General features: G+C 38.1%; 1 protein-coding gene across 2 annotated transcripts in view; it reads right to left on the bottom strand.

Moving 5' to 3' along the window:
• LOC105482300 (ATPase H+ transporting V1 subunit H) overlaps positions 1-17923 on the bottom strand; it is a 121012-nt gene that overhangs the window by 21689 nt on the left and 81400 nt on the right. For both annotated transcript variants that reach the window (XM_011742328.2, XM_011742329.3), the window contains 2 exons: positions 11950-12051; positions 6091-6204 (listed from right to left, as the gene is read on the bottom strand). In XM_011742328.2, coding sequence (XP_011740630.1) covers positions 6091-6204; positions 11950-12051 — 216 coding nt within the window. The remainder of the gene's footprint in view (positions 1-6090; positions 6205-11949; positions 12052-17923) is intronic.

The raw sequence follows: 17923 nt of genomic DNA, 5'->3' as shown, positions 1-17923 counted from the left end.
GAGACTGTTTTCATTTCAAGCTTCTAAATGCCTAGCCCTTAAGGAAAATAAGGCAAGAAGAGCACAGCTCCTACTAGTGTGAGAGGTGCCTCTAGGAGAATGTGGTACAGATCTGATACAGTGTGGTGGGAGAAATCTGGTCTTTTAGGAAAACCTCTGGCCCTACACTAACACTTTGGCACCTTTATGCTGAATTCCTTTTTTAAAACAGAAGTAAAAACAGATGATAAACTTCATCTAATTCATCTAAGAGGATTTAGATTTTAAAATGTAACTGCTGCACTGCTGCACAATTCTTTTAAAATTTAAATGGAATAAAAATTCAATTAAAGAATATTTACATCAAAAGGTACCTTTCTTAAGACAATAGGCTGATACTTCTCCCCCTCTTTTTGGTCAATTCCTTAGGTTTTTACTAAAGACAAAAACCTGTCAATTCATTTCCATTAGCTATGAAACATTTTTCCCCCATCAAGACGTAACACCTGGGTGACATACATAAAGGGACACTGAGAAAATAATTCGAAAACTTAAATCTCTTAGAGAGTGAATATAAAGTTTGCTCAATCTTAATTAAATTTTTAGTATATTCTGCCAACCATTCTAGTGAGGTTTATTGGATTTAAAAGATGTGCCGTCTCTACTAAAAATACAAAAAAATTAGCTGGGTGTGGTGGTGGGCACTTGTAATCCCAGCTACTTAGGAGGCTGAGGAAGGAGAATCGCCTGAACCCAGGAGGTGGAGGTTGCAGTGAGACGAGATCGCACCACTGCACTCCAGCCCAGGCGACACCGCAAGACTCTGTCTCAAAAAAAAAAAAAAAAAAAAAACAGATGCGTGCATGCGCACACACACACAAAGCCCATGAAATGAAATATGCCAAGTGACCACAAATGTAACTGCTCCACTCACACAGAAGGAAGAGAAAGCAATGAAAACCAAAGCAAGTTAATTCATTTTTCTCTACTTCTCCTTACTAGACCAGCCTTTTCTTCGTCTATGCTTTACTGATCCTTTAAATCCCACTTCAGGTACCTGTTTGTCTAAGAAGCCAATCATAAGCAAACAAAACCAAAACATGAACTAGATCCACAGATCCCCACACTTAGTCATGTGCACCTATGTGTGAAACCTGTAATTGATTTTATGTTTAATTATGAAGTCCATAGACTACATTATCCATCAGGGGTTTTCTTTACTGTCAAAATGCTTATTTTCCAGCTCTTCTGAATGTTTACTTAGGCTGATACTTTGCAACAAACTGAGATTTATGTTATGCTGGCATTTCCAAATCAACTGTAATTCAGTGGTGCATAGTGTCCAGAAAAGTTAAAGTTAATACAGTCTTAGGAAACATTTCTAACTTGCAAAGAAGCAGCAACCTTCGATTGGGAGGCTGAATTACCAGTTGATAGTGAGATAACAGCTGTAAAAAATTCCTCTTTACCTGGAATTAGTTTTCACATTTTAAAAAATCCAGTTATATTTGTTTTTTTCAAATATACAAAACATATGACATTAAAAACATTTTCATATGTTCCTCCACTAAAAATGTCATAATAATGTGGAAAATTCCAGGTACCCAGAAAGAGACCAGGTACCCAGAAAATTTCAGCTACCTAGAAAATTCCAGAAACCCAGAAAGAGAATCTAGAAATTAATTTAGAAATTAGAAATTAATTATGGAAAACATTAAATCTAGAAATGTTATGTTTATTGAAAATCATGTGGAATGTTTTGGTAACTTGATTATTATCCTAAAAGTTAGCTAAAACACATAAGAGTTTTTTTTTCTCTCTTTAGTTCGTAACTCTTCTAATCACTGTATTTATGCCTCTGCACTTACAGAATAACTAAAATATGCAAAGCTGATAAAAATACCAGAGAACAAAGTAGTATCATCCATACCCTCAGCCTTGCTGAGTTTTTGTTATATTAATTTACCTAAGCATAAAAAATCGAGATGGTAACATTCTTATAACTTATTATGCTGCTTAAGAAAGGGCTGAATAAGAATCTAGAGACAAAAACAGAAAATTCTACATGAGATCCTCTACCTACAAACGTCAGTGTCTTTCCTGAAGTCCTGAGCTGTTCTTACGCACATATTGCTGCTTCTGTATTAGAGGCTGATTACATTTAAAATCATTCTGTAGGAGAAAAACAATTGACATTTTATGATGTTAAATGGATGAATTAGGTGTATATACACAAGTTCTCTAAGTTGTCACTGTTTATATATTCTGCCAAATTTATGAATATAAAAATCCAGCACTGCACAAAAGAACAAAGGGCACACCAGGAATGCCATGGTGGGCACAGAAAGATGAGAGCTGTGGAGGCCCACGAGTAGGACTGGCCTGCTCAGGCTTCCCAGCTGAGGGCGCCCAGTGGGTGCCACTGTCCCCTCCCTCCCCAGCAACTTTATTCCTCCCCCACCGCTCCTCACCCACTCTCAGTCAGGGTTATTTATAATCCATTGTTCCACAGAAATACAGATGTGATGTGGAAGGGGAGAAACGCTGGTATTCTAACACCTACAATTCAAGGATACAGTTTTGAAATCAATCATAAAATAATTAAATAAGTATTTTCCCATTATATAACTCTATACTCCATGTGATATAAACTCAAATGTATCTCTACATTATCAAGAAACTTAATATTTAACTCCTTATAACAGAATCAAAATCAAAATCCCTATCTGAGCCAGTTCCATGATTTCTTAAGTAACATAAATTACACTTAAAATATAATTTTGAAATTATACTTAACATTTTTTAAATTCATAGCAGAAAGTAATAAATGTTAACTTTATTGTATCCAAAGTTACAATTTAATCTGATAAACAAAAACTTCAGGAATAATGCAATATCAAAAACCTAAAAATCCTTTAGGGCAGAAAAGCCCAGGGATGCAGGCAAAGTGCTGCTGCTGCTGCCTGTTACGCAAACCTTCATGCTTTCATCTGTGCTTGCATTTTCATTATTTTCAAATAACTATTTCACTATGGAGGGCTAAATTACACTATTTACAATAACTCGTTTCCATTTAAATCAAGCCAATGCTAAAAGAAAAACTCCACTGTATTTTCAAATTTTCACTTGGTACAAAAGAAAACAATTTAGAGAAATTTATAGATTCTTTAGAACCCCAGTAACATATTGTAGTTTAAAAAGCCCCTATTTTAGGCAGGCAGAAAGGTAGTCTTTACAAGTATAGTTTAGAATAGACAACTAGGTTACCTGAAAAAAGGTATTGATCCAAACCTCTTTTACATTTGGGGATGTAATTTGCAAAAGATTACTTTCCAAATGGTATTCTATTTAGTCTCATATTAAACTGGTATTGTAATAAATTGTTATTACTTGAGTAACTTTCATTCTCTGGCACACAGAGCCACAGAAATTTATAAGTCACAATCAAATACAGAGATCACAGGTGAATTTTAATCTTCCTTTATATAAAAATTTCTCTATGAAGGAAGTGTGGGAAAATACTAACACTAAGCTTCTCCATTAAATGCAAAGGAAATAATCATAGCTAAAACATTAAAATTTTAAAAGTTTGGCATATAATTAGAAAGATAAAGGAAAAAAGAATACTCTCTCACAAAGAGCAAATAAAATAGTATTTCCCTGTAAAGACAGAATACTCTTCCTCTTATAATCATACACGGAGAAAGGTACTATGAGACTACACCAAGTTTCTAAATTCAAGAAAAAAGTCAAATTTTAAATATTTCATCTTCAATACATGATCATCTGAACAACAAAAATTCTCAACCAAAAAATTTCCTCCACTGGCAAACATCCTGTTTCACACACATCTTGCCTTTCATATTAGGAATATACATTTTTTAAAACAAGAAAACCACTAGATCCAACAAGAAAGATTTCAAGAGAAATAAACTAATAAAAGAATAATTATATTTCAATAGCCCTAATTTCGACACGATGGGAAAATAAAACTTTGACTTTCATAGAAACTTTAGAAAAACATCTGGCAACTATAAGTTCATTGGTTGCAACGGCCTCAAATTCTATTAAATGCCAACATCCTTTAAATTAAATTCCTGAAAGAGATATAAAACAAACCATAAAATATGAAATTACTAAATAATTGATTTATCTTGAAAAATCTAGCTTGGGGTAAAGTGAAGTAAGGAGAGAAATCCAGTGGTGTATCCTAAGTTTTACTGACAGACCTGAAGTTTTTCCTCCTGCTAAACAGATAAAAACCATTCTGGGGTTTTTACCTTCTGTTTTGATCCCATTCTTCTTGCACTGAAGTTATGGAAAAAAGTAAAAACATTTTCAGCCCATCAAGTGCTGTCAGCACTAGCTCTGAATCTACCCCAAGTCCATCTACTTCTTATCTCAATGTTTATCGTCTACGCCAAGCCACCAACTATCTCAGCCCCAGACTATCATGAGAACCAGTTCAAATGCTCTTCATTCTTTCTCACTTACCCTTACACAATCCATTCTCCAGGGAGTAGCCAAAGTGACCTTTTCGAAACATAAACCACACCTTGTCATTCCCCTATTTAATATCCTTGCAATGGTTTTCAACTCATCTTACAGGAGTCAAATTATAGCCTACAATGCCCTACATGATCACGTCTCTGCCTACCTCTCCTGAACCGTATTTTTCCCCTTGTACCGTCCTTCATGTCAGAGTTTGCCCTTGACCATCCTTCATATCAGAGTTTCCCAACCTCGGCACTGACGTATACTTCTTTAATGCTGGGGACTGTCTGCATTACAGGATATTACCAGCACTCCTGGTCTCTATCCACTAGATGCCAGCAGCACCTCCAACCCTGAGTGTCACAATCACATAAGTCCCCGCACATTGCTTTAAACAAGCCAAGTTCATTACTACTTCATGGCCTTTTCACCTCTCATCCCCTCTACCTAAAATGCTTATTCACCCCAGTAATAGAGCTGTATGGCTGGTTCCTTTTCATTACTGTCATCTTAGCTATGTGGCCTACTCAGGGAAGCTTTCTCTAATCATCCTATATAAAGTTGCACTCACTTCCATCATACCTAACATCATTTAACTTATCAAGGTACAAATTTGTACACTTATCAGAGTACAAAGTGCTCAAAAAGCAGTTGTAAGAATTTACATAAATGTCACTATTTATGATAAAAGTGTTAAGTGGCAGGAACATAGTATTTAACACATGATACCACAGCAGCACTCCTGGATAGTCTCCTACACTGTATTTGCCTGCATCCTCAAAATGCACCCATGCTAATGCATCATTAATCCTCTCCTTTGGAAGGGCTGGTAGCATTACTGTCAGTTAAAAGCAATGTATATTTGTTCCTGATGCCTTAACAAAAATAGTCCAAAACAGAGCATCCTTCCAGAGGCTGGGGAATGGAGAGGCATTTGAACTGTTTAGGCTAGTGATGAAGGCACTGAACACCCAATCTACAGCTAAAAGCAGCTATGCCAAGAGGAATCTTCATTTCTTCATTTCTTCTATTATATACACAAAGGGCTCACCAGTATTATGTCTAAGTAGTTACTCTTTAATTGATCTTGTTTTAAGTGGATACAAAAAAGTCACTAATTTTTATTTTAAAAATAAAAACAGGCAACAAAGAAGCACAACTTTAGTTACTTCAAAAGCATAAACTATATGAATGAAATGTGAGAGCTGAATCTGAGTTTCATCAGCTTTTAGGGTTTTTATGTGAATTGGTAAAATTCATTCAATTTACCATATGCTGAATAGTCAAGCCTTGCAAAATTGTGGCGTCTCTAAAGGAATCAGTAGTCCAACTGCATTCAACTCCAAAAAGGATTGACTGACTTATGTCACAGGATCCTTTGAGTTACCTCTGGAGTTGTTTTTGAAATTATTATTTTGAATATACACTCGAGACCTTGAGTATCTTTTTAAAACTATTGTGTTATTGCTCTGAATTACTAAAATATATTTCTACATTTTGAATCAAACTCACTGATTTTAAAAATGGTCATTCAAAGCATTTACATAAGAACTTTTAGAATGGCAAGTGAGAGTTTGCAGACTAATGTACGAGTGTGAGCAAAAAGCCATGGCATACCAGTTGTGCACCATGAGCTTCTGCACGGCCAGCAGAGCGTTATAGCGGACCTGCTGGTCTTCGTGATGCATGTGGTTCATGACCAGCTGCTTCCCACCGAGCTGCTCGATGACCCTGCAAACGGGAGAGACATGGTGAGGAAGATGCAATTACTCTCAAATTCACAGTTTATAAACAGGCATCTCAAATACCAAAATGCTAAAAAGGAAAGTAACAATGTACGAAAATAAACCAAACGTGTCTTTTTTTTTACATCATTTTCCCTGAACCACAGATTTACAGTATTCAAATATTTTTTTTTTAATTCCTAATGATAAATCCAACAGCTGTCCTCATTTCTCATCTCTAATCCAGAAAAGTATGATCTGCCCAGATACCACCCAGTCACCAGCATTTTAGATCATGGTTTTCTAAGTGGTTGAGTATTAACGTTTTTATTATCAGTATTTCTTGCTTGTTTAAAATCAGTATTGAACACCATCTAATTTTCATAATATACAATCAATATCAAGCCCACCAGTGACTGTGCTGTGTGACAGATAGGGGCTTAGAGGTAGACAGCAGGGAACAGAGGGTTAAAGAGCACCCATGCTAATTTCCTGGAAAAGACTACTGATTTTAAGATATCCACCGGTTTCTCAGAACAATGGGATATGCCATGTGACTTGGCCAGTGAGATGGAGGAGAACATTCATATCTTCGAGAGCACCGAGATGACTGACAACCGACACTGCTTTCTATCACCACACTTCCAACACCCTGAAAATCCACTTATTACATACACAAAGGAAAGTAAAAATGGTTATTTTCGTCATGCATAGAAATAGGTCCTCTGTTCCTTTGCAAAAGTGTGGTTACAGACAGAGCTGTGGAGTCTCAACTTCCACAAAACAGTGTGGACTGCCCTGTCCATTCTTCAGCCACCAGTCCTGTCTAGTGGAGGATACCTATTATATAGTCAGTGACAAGTGGCACCTTAATACAGTACGGTGTTTGGTGGTTTAAGACAATCTCACAGATCAGTAAGGTTTCTGGGGTCAGAAAGAAATAAGTAGATGGGGTCGGAGTGAAAGGGAAGCTTTTATCTGCATACCTTTTTATATTTTATTCTTTAAAGCATGGTTTTTTTAAAAAAATGTATTGAACTGAGGGGAACAAAAAAGAACATAATGTAAGTATCATCAAACATTAACTGAGTGCTTACTGCATGCCAGGCACTGTACTTTAAAACATTATCTAACAAATCAGCTCAGCCATTTATCAAACATGTTAATTAGACAAGTCCTTTACCTGGTAAATTCCTCCCTGACAAATAGGGAGGACAAGGACGTCTTTACAGTGTTGCTGTGATGATTAAAGGACACAAAGCCTATGTCCCTGCAGGACACCAAGCCCAGCTCTGCAGCGATGATGATACAAGATGCTCTCCTGCCTCCCATTCTCACTGTAGCCAAAGGGATTTTAGCAAAACTCTGCATATTATTTTTACTACTTAAAATTCAGTGGCTTCTACTTCTCTTAAGAAAAGGACCCAGGCCAGGCTCATGCCTGTAATCCCAGCACTTTGGGAGACCAAGCTAGGACAAATTGCTTGAGCCCAGGAGTTCGAGACCAGCCTGGGTCACACAATGAGATGCTGTCTCCACAAACAAATTAAAATAAAAAATTAGCCAGGCATGGTGGTGTGCACCTGTAGAAACAGCTGTTTAGAAGGCGGAGGTGGGAGGATCACTTGAGCCCAGTTCAAGGTTACAGTGAGCTATGATCGCACCACTGCACTCTAGCTGGAACAACAGGGTAAGACCGTTTCTTAAAAAAAATAAATAAAAAATAAAACAAAGGACCCAAATCCTTAAAATAGCTGACAAGGTCCTTTCACAGTCGGCTTTGGAGCCCCACTGAGCTTCACAGAGCACGGTCACAGGCTGCTTGTTCTCTAGACTGCCTCTGAGGCCTGAGCTAGCAGCCAACAGCACCATAGCTCCTGCCTGAAGGGAGCTTCTCTAATGCACGAGTTTTCTCCACAGGCACGTAACAGCCCCTTCTTGCGCTTAGGAACATTATACACCACTCCAGCAGAAGGTCTGGGGCAATTTTAAACAGCAAAATCGCCCCCACACACACACAAAACCCCACAAAACTGCAAAAAAAAAAAAAATATGGCACTAAACAGACCACGTAAAGGATGCTTGTTTCTAGCGTAAAACAGAACACAGGATGGCGGAATGTTGCCTTGTTCCCCCACAGCTGCGGATGTGTCCATGCGCAACTCCAATTATTTGACAATTCTATACATGTCCACGGATAACTGCGAAAGCGTCTCTAGTATTGGCACGGGTGTTGAAAATAAACTTTTTAGGAGGTGGGCAAATTCACAATTCTGGAACCAATGAATAATGAGGATCAAAATACAATCTCAGAAAACTGCCATGTTGTGAGCAAAATACGACTGAATCCCGAAGTGCTGGGATTACAGGTGTGAGCCAGCACGCCCAGCAATCCTTTCTTATGACTCAAGAAGTCTATTCTAGATAACTTGGTAAAAGTTCAAAAACAAAATAATTCTAATACTTGACATGAAAGAATTACGTAATTTAAAATGCTTGAGTATTATGATTAATCTTTTAGAAAACGTAGTTCAAATTGTTGGTCTGCAAATCCACTGAACATCCATAAAGTTTGGAAAACAAAAAAAAAACAAAAAAACCTCCTATAACCATGAGAGAAAACACTTGTTTTGTTTTGTTTTGTTTTTTGAGAAGTTTCAAAAAGCAGAGTCTTAATGAAAGGAGAAAATAATTCGAAAACATATCTCAAAGCAGAAGGATCCGGAGCTTGCAGAGAAAATAAGTTATGCTGGTGAGAGGCTTCAGAATAAAGAATGACTATATTAGTCCACGATGTAAATATAAGCCACTGGAAGGACATAGAAAAGAATTAGCATGGCCACAGTTTTGGGCCCAAAAAGGCTATTTCAGGAAAAGCACGGAGGATCGACTGCAGCAGTTACTGATGATAGGAAGTCTAACGAAGGTACAGCATGGTGGGAGAGATCATCCTTCTTAGGGAGAAACAGTAAAGCAGGAAGAAAGAAAGGAACGGAGCAGTAGAGCAGAATTACGTGAAGGCACAGCAGGCTTCTGCCTTGGCAGCAGGTCAGGTGTGCACAACATAGCCAAAAGGAACATTTGAAACACTGGCTGGCTACTGAGGCAGTGCTGTGAGAAGATAAATTCTTCAACAAGCTTTTCACTTTCAGGATTTTAGAAAGATCATATTTTTATCTTCATTTGCTTTTTAGCACTTATAAATCTAAGAGGGCTCTATATACTATCGATCCGTCTGTTTTTCATGTTTAACACATTTTAGATGAGTTACAGATTGGACTATTAGCTACATTTATGTTTGCCTTATCTAAAGATCTTTAATTTTCCATAGAAAAACAGATTATTCTGGAATGATATTAATTTTGGACAGCTCTTGATATTACAGTGTCAAGAACTATGAGGGTCCTAGTTTTTACCCTACTTGCAGCTAACAAGTTAGCCTGCCACAGTTTCATGGATCCTGGTAGAAGACATGAGACTCCTAGGTCTGAGACAAAGGATAGTTTATTGTTCACAGCAACAGAAATAGCAAGATATTGGCATTTTAGTGCTGGTCCCCCAAGCCTCAATTTCCACAAGCCAACATAAAGGGAGCCAGATGAGCCCTGCACACTGTATAAGAGGAACCCTAAACTTAGAGAAACCCCAATCTCTCATATGGCAGTAAGCACATCTGCCCATTGCTCTTAGGCAGACGAACCTCTCTGTAAAGCACATTCAGTGCCTTGTCTTGCAAGAATTTCAGAAAGGTGAGAGACAGAAGTCCAAAAGGCTTATCGGGAACAAAGAAAAATGAAAGGCATGACAAATGTCTTCGTACAATATCAACCCCTCATTTCTACACCATCTTACCTTCCAAAAAATTTATCCATGAACACAACACTTGTGGGTGGTTCTGATGAATTTGGCTGGCACAGGCTGGGACCAGGTCCACTTAATTAGTTTTATATGCCATTTCATTAAGGCTACTTACTACCTACAAGACTCCAAGCACCAGGATAAGGCCAACATGCAGCAGTGACCTCACCACCCATGTCCCGCAGGGTCCTGAACTCAACCACCTAAACAAATGCAATGAATCATCAGAGTCTACAAGGACAGCCTCCTTTTACAGAGCTCTCCACAATTGTCTGATGACTACGCAATCTACTGGTAGTGTTTCCTGAAATACTTGAAGGTTCCTTATGACCACCCCTAAAGTGCAAGTTACTGTCCCTTTAAGAGGCAGATGAGTTAATGCCTGGCTTCCATAAAGTATAATACCAGGGTACTCATCGTGCCCCTGGAAAGTGGTTTATCATTGCTGGGGCCACCCAAGTGAGACCTTCATGAGTTAGGAAACAGGCTGGGTGACCTCCTGGCTGGATGATAAACCTTCAGAGTCTGAGTTCAGTTCACATAACTGAGTCCTTATTTTAAGGAGAGACTGGCCTATTTGTCTATGCACCAGTCAGAGGACATTTGTCCATACCATGGGATGGCTGAGGGATAGCTTTAGAATTGGGGAAATGGGAGAGACATACAGAGTTGCTGACAGGCATTTTGCTTAGGAGGTGCAGGAGCCACCATTATCTCTTCTGTTTCCAATAAATTTTTCAGTAAGGTTAAACGGAGTGGCCATGGTATAGCAGTGAGAGCTATCTGGCAGTTGGTGACAGGCCCAGCACTCAGTTAAACAGAAGTCACTGGCAACAGCTTGGGAGATTTGTGTGTTTTCCTTTGAAGAAAGCTCTAGAGGCAGTTCACTGGAAACAAAGATCACTGACGTCCCTCCCTCCCCTGTATCTCCAGGTTCTGAGGAGGTATTCTTCAGATGCTGAGGTTGCTGTTATCCTTCCACTGCTACAAAATCTATGTGCCCCATTCCAATAGCTAGCCTCACTATTTTTTAACCATCCCTTAATTGTATCCAGATATTTGGTCTGAAAGGGCCAAGTACAAAAGGGACAACCGCATTTCTGCGAAACTTGCAGAAATCCATTAAGTTTCCGTCTTAGTGTGCGTGAGTCACTACAGAGGGACTTGGCAAGCACTAACCAAGCAGTCCTTTTCCTTATGATTCAGGTTACGTACGGGGGGTGGCAATTCTTTTCCTAAGGGCCAGATAAGTAAATATTTTACACTTAATTCATCTCTGTAAGTACAAATAGTAGACAAAAAATAGCCAGTGCTCGCAAAATGGCTACTGAATTAAATCATACAAACCAAAGAAAATCTTTAACATGAAATATCTAATGTGATCTACACAGTAGTATTATACAAGTGTACTTATATTTTTATACTACTTTTTTTTTTTTTTTTTTTTGAGACAGACTCGCTGTCACCCAGGCTGGAGTGCAGTGGTGCGATCTTGGCTCATGGCAACCTCCGCCTCCTGGGTTCAAGCAATTCTCCTGCCTCAGCCTCCCGAGTAGCTGGGACTATGGGCGCGTGCCACCACGCCCAGCTAATTTTTTTTTTTTTTTAGTAGAGAAGAGGTTTCACTGTGTTAGCCAGGATGGTCTCAATCTCCTGACCTCGTGATCTGCCCACCTTGGCCTCCCAAAGTGCTGGGATTACAGGCGTGAGCCACCACGCCCGGCCTATACTACTCATTTTTAACTGGGTTTATCATAATTCTCACTACTGTGGCAAACTTGATTTCATTTACTTTGTTAGTTCCTTTGCTAACCTACTCCATTTTTGATAAGCACATTATTTTAGACTCTACATTGAAGGTTTCAAGAAACCAAATGAAATGGCTTTCTCTTACCGTTTGCCTCGTGGATAATGCCGCACATATTCTCCAACATCATGAGCAGCAACAGCTAAGACCTGGGGATCATCTGACACTTCCAAAAGTTTTGTCAAGATTCTGAAACAAATTTTATCCAGAGAGATCAAGTTCTAATTTTTCTATAGAGGACAACAGAGCACAGGTATAATGAAGATATCTTCCTGAAAATAGACATTAGTATATTCATATTCTTCTAAATATTTCACTATTACACACAAATTTGCAGTTTTCAAAGCTTCATACATACATAACAAGTTTCTTTCAGATTCACAATGTAGGCCATGCACAATTTCCAAAATATCAGGGACTCCCCGCCTCAAGAAAACTAGAAGATGAATAAAAGTTATTTTAACACAAAATGGCTACTTATATACATTTTCATAAGCCATTTGTAAACCCTAGGACCTACTGTATTTTAATGCTCAAGGGCCTAAAAATAGATGGAAAACTTCTCAATTCATTCTAAAAGCAGAGCATAACTGTGATAACCAGTCAGAATGAAGGTTTTTTAAATGGCTTGGTAGAAGACCAACATATAAAAACAACTCTTTCTAATATCCCAGCAACTCAGAAATAGATACATAAAAACCTTAACAAATTAGCCAACTGAACCCACTAGTACACTGAGAGACAATATTCAGTTTTCAGCTCAAATGTCATCTCTTGTATAAGAGGCCAGGATTACCCTAAGGCAGTACTCTCCCCATCATTCTCTTTTCCTTCTCCACTTTTCTTTATAATACTAATTACCACCTGCCATTGTAATATGTATTAAGACAGTCATGTTAAATGACTTCAAGTCATAGGAAGGAAAAATGACAGATCACAGATCAATACATTTAGTCTGATGACATGTATAAGTAATGGTATATAAAGATGTAGGTAAGGTATGTCTAGGCACCGAAAGAGACCATGGCCTGCTGATCCTAGTTCCTCCTCAGGAAGAGTCTGAGATTGAATAGCAGTGAAGAAACCTCTCCACTTTAGTTCTCTCTGCCTTCAAGATGAAACAAGACATATATTCAGTTTCTCATATATCTATTTATGTTTTTAACATTTCAAACTATGTACGTTTTTAAAAGGCTAACTTGCAAATTATTCTAAAATTAAATTTAATTCAACTGAAACATTTTGATAATTTCAAAAGATTACTTCTATGTTTTATTTCGATAATTTAAATATCAAGAAATTTTATGAAATTATAAGCAAATTACATTAACAAAAATTATTTAAAATATAACATTTGTTCTCAAGAAAAGAAAAATAGCTCAGAGTCGTCAAAGCTATGTGAAATATATAAAATTTTTCACACCCAGAAACAAGAGTGTGGGTCCAAGGGCAATTATTTAAAGGCAGTTTGTCCCTAACTGTCCCACTCATTACCCTCATGTTCCTGGAATTTGTGATACGAACATCAATGTACAGCTAATCAACAGTTTATGTCATTTTAATGTAAATTCTTGATAAACGACTTAGGAACTGCCTCTTCTTTTTCCCTTAAAAGCCCACTTGTAACTGCTACTAATTGGAGTGTATATTCAAGGCAACTTGAATCTATGCTCTCAGGTAGCCATCTTCAAGCTTTGAGCTCGAACAATCTCTGTATTTAATCTTACTTTCTAAATTTCGTTATTTAAGACTGACATTCTGAATACATCAAACCAGAAGTCAGAAAATAACAGCTCAAGTCCAAACCCAGATGCCATCTGTTTCTGTAAATGTTTTACTGGAACACAGCCACGCTCATTAGTTTACTTGTTGCCCATAGCTGGCACTGCAATGGCAGAGGTGAGTAATTTGGGACAGAAACAAAATGGTTCAAAAGTCAAAAATATTTACTACCTGGGTGGGTCTTTACCAAATCACGCTGCCAATCCCTGCCTTAAACCATTCTCAGTGACTTAAGCCATTCTCCATACGGCTGAGACCCTCCCTGATACCCAAAATACGGTGTACACACCAGCAGCATGGACATCACCTGGTTACTTAGAAATGCTGACCACAGACCCTAATCTAGGACTACTAAATTAGAATCTGCATTTTAACAAGATCTCCATTAACATTTGAGAAGCACAGCCTTAGAGTCAAATAATGTTAGAACTGGAAGGAATCACAGACTTTCTAGTCAAATCTGCAAAATGTGGACATGATTTTAATTCTTACCCTTCAGGACCATTAAGTCCACTAAATATCTTCAGCAACAATGAAAACATCTTTGTATTATTAGCTATAAACCTGCTGAGCATGCTATTTCTGTGTCAAATAATCAATAAAAATGTTCAAAAGAACAGGTTCAAAATAAGAGATTTTATGGTACGCAATGAGAGAGTTCCCTCCAAGATGTATCTGAATACAGTTAAGTCAACAATAGATTCAACAATCACAATCCAAACCTCTTGCCACATTAACCACAAGTCATGATTCTATCAAATAGTCCAATGGATCCAGGCAGCAACACACCACAGCTCTGTAGTTAGACCAAATGTGATTTCTGCCTCGACATTAGCTAGAAATGTAATCTTGAAAAGCATCTGTTATAATCAAATTAGAATTTACACTATTATTCTAATTGATCACTCAACAAATACGTTCATTCTCTTTCACAATGTTTTCCCTCAGTTTTAGAAACTTGTTTTCCCTCTCAGCTTTTCCTTTTCTTCTATCTCCATGGCTTCTTATATTTCAGAGTATTTCCTTATTCAAAATACATATTTATTTCAAAACTACTAACATACAAGCTACAAGGTATTTTCTCTACAGTTCAAAAGTGAGAGGGAAAAATTAACTTACCTACTTGCCAAGTCTGGAATTACCTGACGTAAGTGTGGTTATCCACAGATAAAAGGAAGACCAGTATGCATGGTGCTTTTTAAACAGCAGAATCAAATAAAGATTTCATCCAGATCTATCTTAAATGGGCAGCACTAGTACCTGTCATTGACCTCTTGCAGATAATTTGTAAGAATGTAAAGAGTATCAGGTGACATGATCAGGGGGTTGTTAAGCTGCCGCTCTAAAATAATAATTGGTTGCAGCTGGCGCCAGGGAAAGACAGTTTCCCAACAATAGAAAACACCTGAAGCTGGTGATCAGCAGCTTCCCAATAGTATCTCAAGAGTGGGGTGGGCAGGCTTAAGCATGCACATTAAGGTGCAAAATGGCCGAGTTTAACCGGTATATGACCTTCCTCTAGGAATGCTCAACCAAGGGGAAAATGCCTTCAGTGAGCATGAACACAACTTCAGTAAACATACTGTGCATGTGGCCCCTCCCAAGTGCTGGCAGGCCACTGAACGTGACAGGCTAGCCCAAGGGAAACATCGAGGGAGGAGAAATGGAAACTCCAGAACCATGCCAATGTATAAAACCCCAAGTCAAGGGCAGAACAGGGCACTTGGATCTCCCAAGTCACCCACGGGGCCCTCTTCCAAGTGTACTTTACTTCCTTTCATTCCTGCTCTAAAACTTTTTTAATAAGCCTTCACTTCTGCTCTAAAACTTGCCCTGGTCTCTCACTCTGCCTTAAACCTATTTCTGCCCCTCAGCAGAATTATTTCCTCCAAGGAGGCAAGGATCGAGTTGCTGCAGACCCATACATATTCACAACTGGTAACACCCCAAGTGACAGAAGAGACTCCCCTTCTTGGCCAAGGGGACCCCAGAGAAACCTCAAAAACTAAGTTTCAGGCTATGATGGGAAGAGGGATCAGACAAAACTCATAATACCCCTTCCCTTTTGGAGTTTAGGCACAACTGGCCACCATTAATGTAAAACAGAAATCAGGTACACTTTCTCAGGGCTCCGTAAGACTGTTTCTCCCAAGACGGTGGTCACTCATATTGGCTCAGAAGAAACCTCTTCTGAGGTTTCACAGAGTTTGGTTTCTCCATTAACAAGAATAAAAACTAAAGACAAACAATAATTTTAAATTTCTCATCATCATATAAACATAAAAGAAAAACACCATATATCAGCTGGGCGCGGTGGGTTCACGCCTGTAATCTCAGCACTTTGCAAGGCTGAGGCGGGCGGATCATGAGGTCCGGAGATCAAGACCATCCTGGCTAACACGGCGAAAACCCGTCTCTACTAAAAAATAGAAAAAATTAGCCGGGCATGGTGGTGGGCACCTGTAGTCCCAGCTACTCGGGAGGCTGAGGCAGGAGAATGGCGTGAACCTGGGAGGCAGAGCTTGTAGTGAGCCGAGATCGTGCCACTGCACTCCAGCCTGGGTGACAGAGCAAGACTCCGTCTCAAAAAAAAAAGAAAAAGAAAAAGAAAAGAAAAATACCATATACCATTGTTCCTGGCTATTCAGAAAAATCACAGTGTCATACAAAGATAAAGGGAATAATCTGAAGAAGCCACAAAAATTAAAACCTAACACCAAAAACTAGAAGGTACCCTTTTCAAAAGTCTCTTTAAGTGTATCATAATAAAGATACACATAATGCTTTTGTAATAATTTGTAAAACGTTCCCCTCCATTATATTCAAGTTTTCTAAAAACTAGATTTAAAAAAAAAATCCAAGCTCTTTTTGTTGTTAAAACTCAAAGTCAAAAGGTAACAATGAAAAACTAATCCATTCCTTACCACTTCCTATTCTGTCCGTCTTGCTGACATCAAGCACTCACTTTGATTTACCACACTTCGTTTAAATAAGAATAATGTATCATTTTCAGTAATACACAGAAAATTGAGTCTGAACAACACAGACAGGTGGATCTAAAAAATGTTCCATCTGGATGCCTCATTTAAATGACAGTAGGAGGATTTCTTAAAAGTATAAATCTATAAGGAAGGACGAAATGGGAAATGAAACAAAAACAATAAAATATTGAAGCGGAAAGTCAGAAGAACAAATATTAAATATGAGAAAACCAAATACCAAGCTGGCAGGGAGGTAAGCCAAGGAGCAACCTGATCTACAACACAGAACTAATTATACCAGTATTTTTAGATACCAGGCTCAAACTGTGCTGCCTCATATGACAACCACTAGCCACATGTGGTTTGTTTTAAAGTTAAATTGGTTAAAATTTAGTTTCTCAGTTACCAAGAACATTTCCAGTGCTCTTTAGTGACAAACTATTGTACTGAGCAGAACAGATATAAACTACTTCTATCATCACAAAAAGTTCCATTGAAGTTGAGGTAGAAGGTGAAAAACTGTAATGCAATATCTATAGGAACACTATAAAAAAATCACACACAAACGAATAAATGTAATGAAAAACGGACAAGAGAGTAACATTATCCGACGGAAATCCTACATAAATGAAGGAATATACTACCATGTTCATGGATTGGAGGACCCTCCTTCCAAATTAAAATAATATCAACTCCCCCTGGAATAAACTATGGCTTCAATCCCAATCAAAATACCGGTCAAACCATTTGTTTGACAAGCTGATTCTAAAATGCGTACAGAAATGCGGAAGTCCAGAAAGCACCAAGACACCTTGGAAGAACAGGTAAGCTCATACTATCAGACACCAAGACAGAAAATAATGAATGGCAATTAACATAACATAGTATTCGAGTAAGAACAGACAAATAGATGATGGAATGGAACAAACAATTCATAAAGACATTTGCATAGGAGAGGTTCTAGCCAGAGCAATTGGGCAAAAAACAGAAATAAAAGGCACCCAGATTGAAAAAGTGAGAAGTAAAACTCTCTATTCATAGATGACATAATCTTGTACAGTTAATCATTGAACAGCACAAGTCTCAACTGCACAGGTCCACTTACACATGGATTTTCTTACACCTTTGCCACCCTTGAAACAGCAATACCAACATCTTCTCTTTCTCAGTTTCCTCAACACGACGATGAGGAGGATGAAGATCTTTACAATGATCCACTTCCACTTAATGGACGGTAAATATATCTTCTCTTTCTTATGATTTTCTTAATAATATTTTTTATCTAATTTATTGTAAGA

The sequence above is a fragment of the Macaca nemestrina genome, chromosome 8, assembly GCF_043159975.1.
Source record: "Macaca nemestrina isolate mMacNem1 chromosome 8, mMacNem.hap1, whole genome shotgun sequence".
Lineage (NCBI taxonomy): Eukaryota > Metazoa > Chordata > Mammalia > Primates > Cercopithecidae > Macaca > Macaca nemestrina.
The sequence above is the reverse complement of the archived record's forward strand: the minus strand, read 5'-3'. Positions and strand labels throughout refer to the sequence as shown.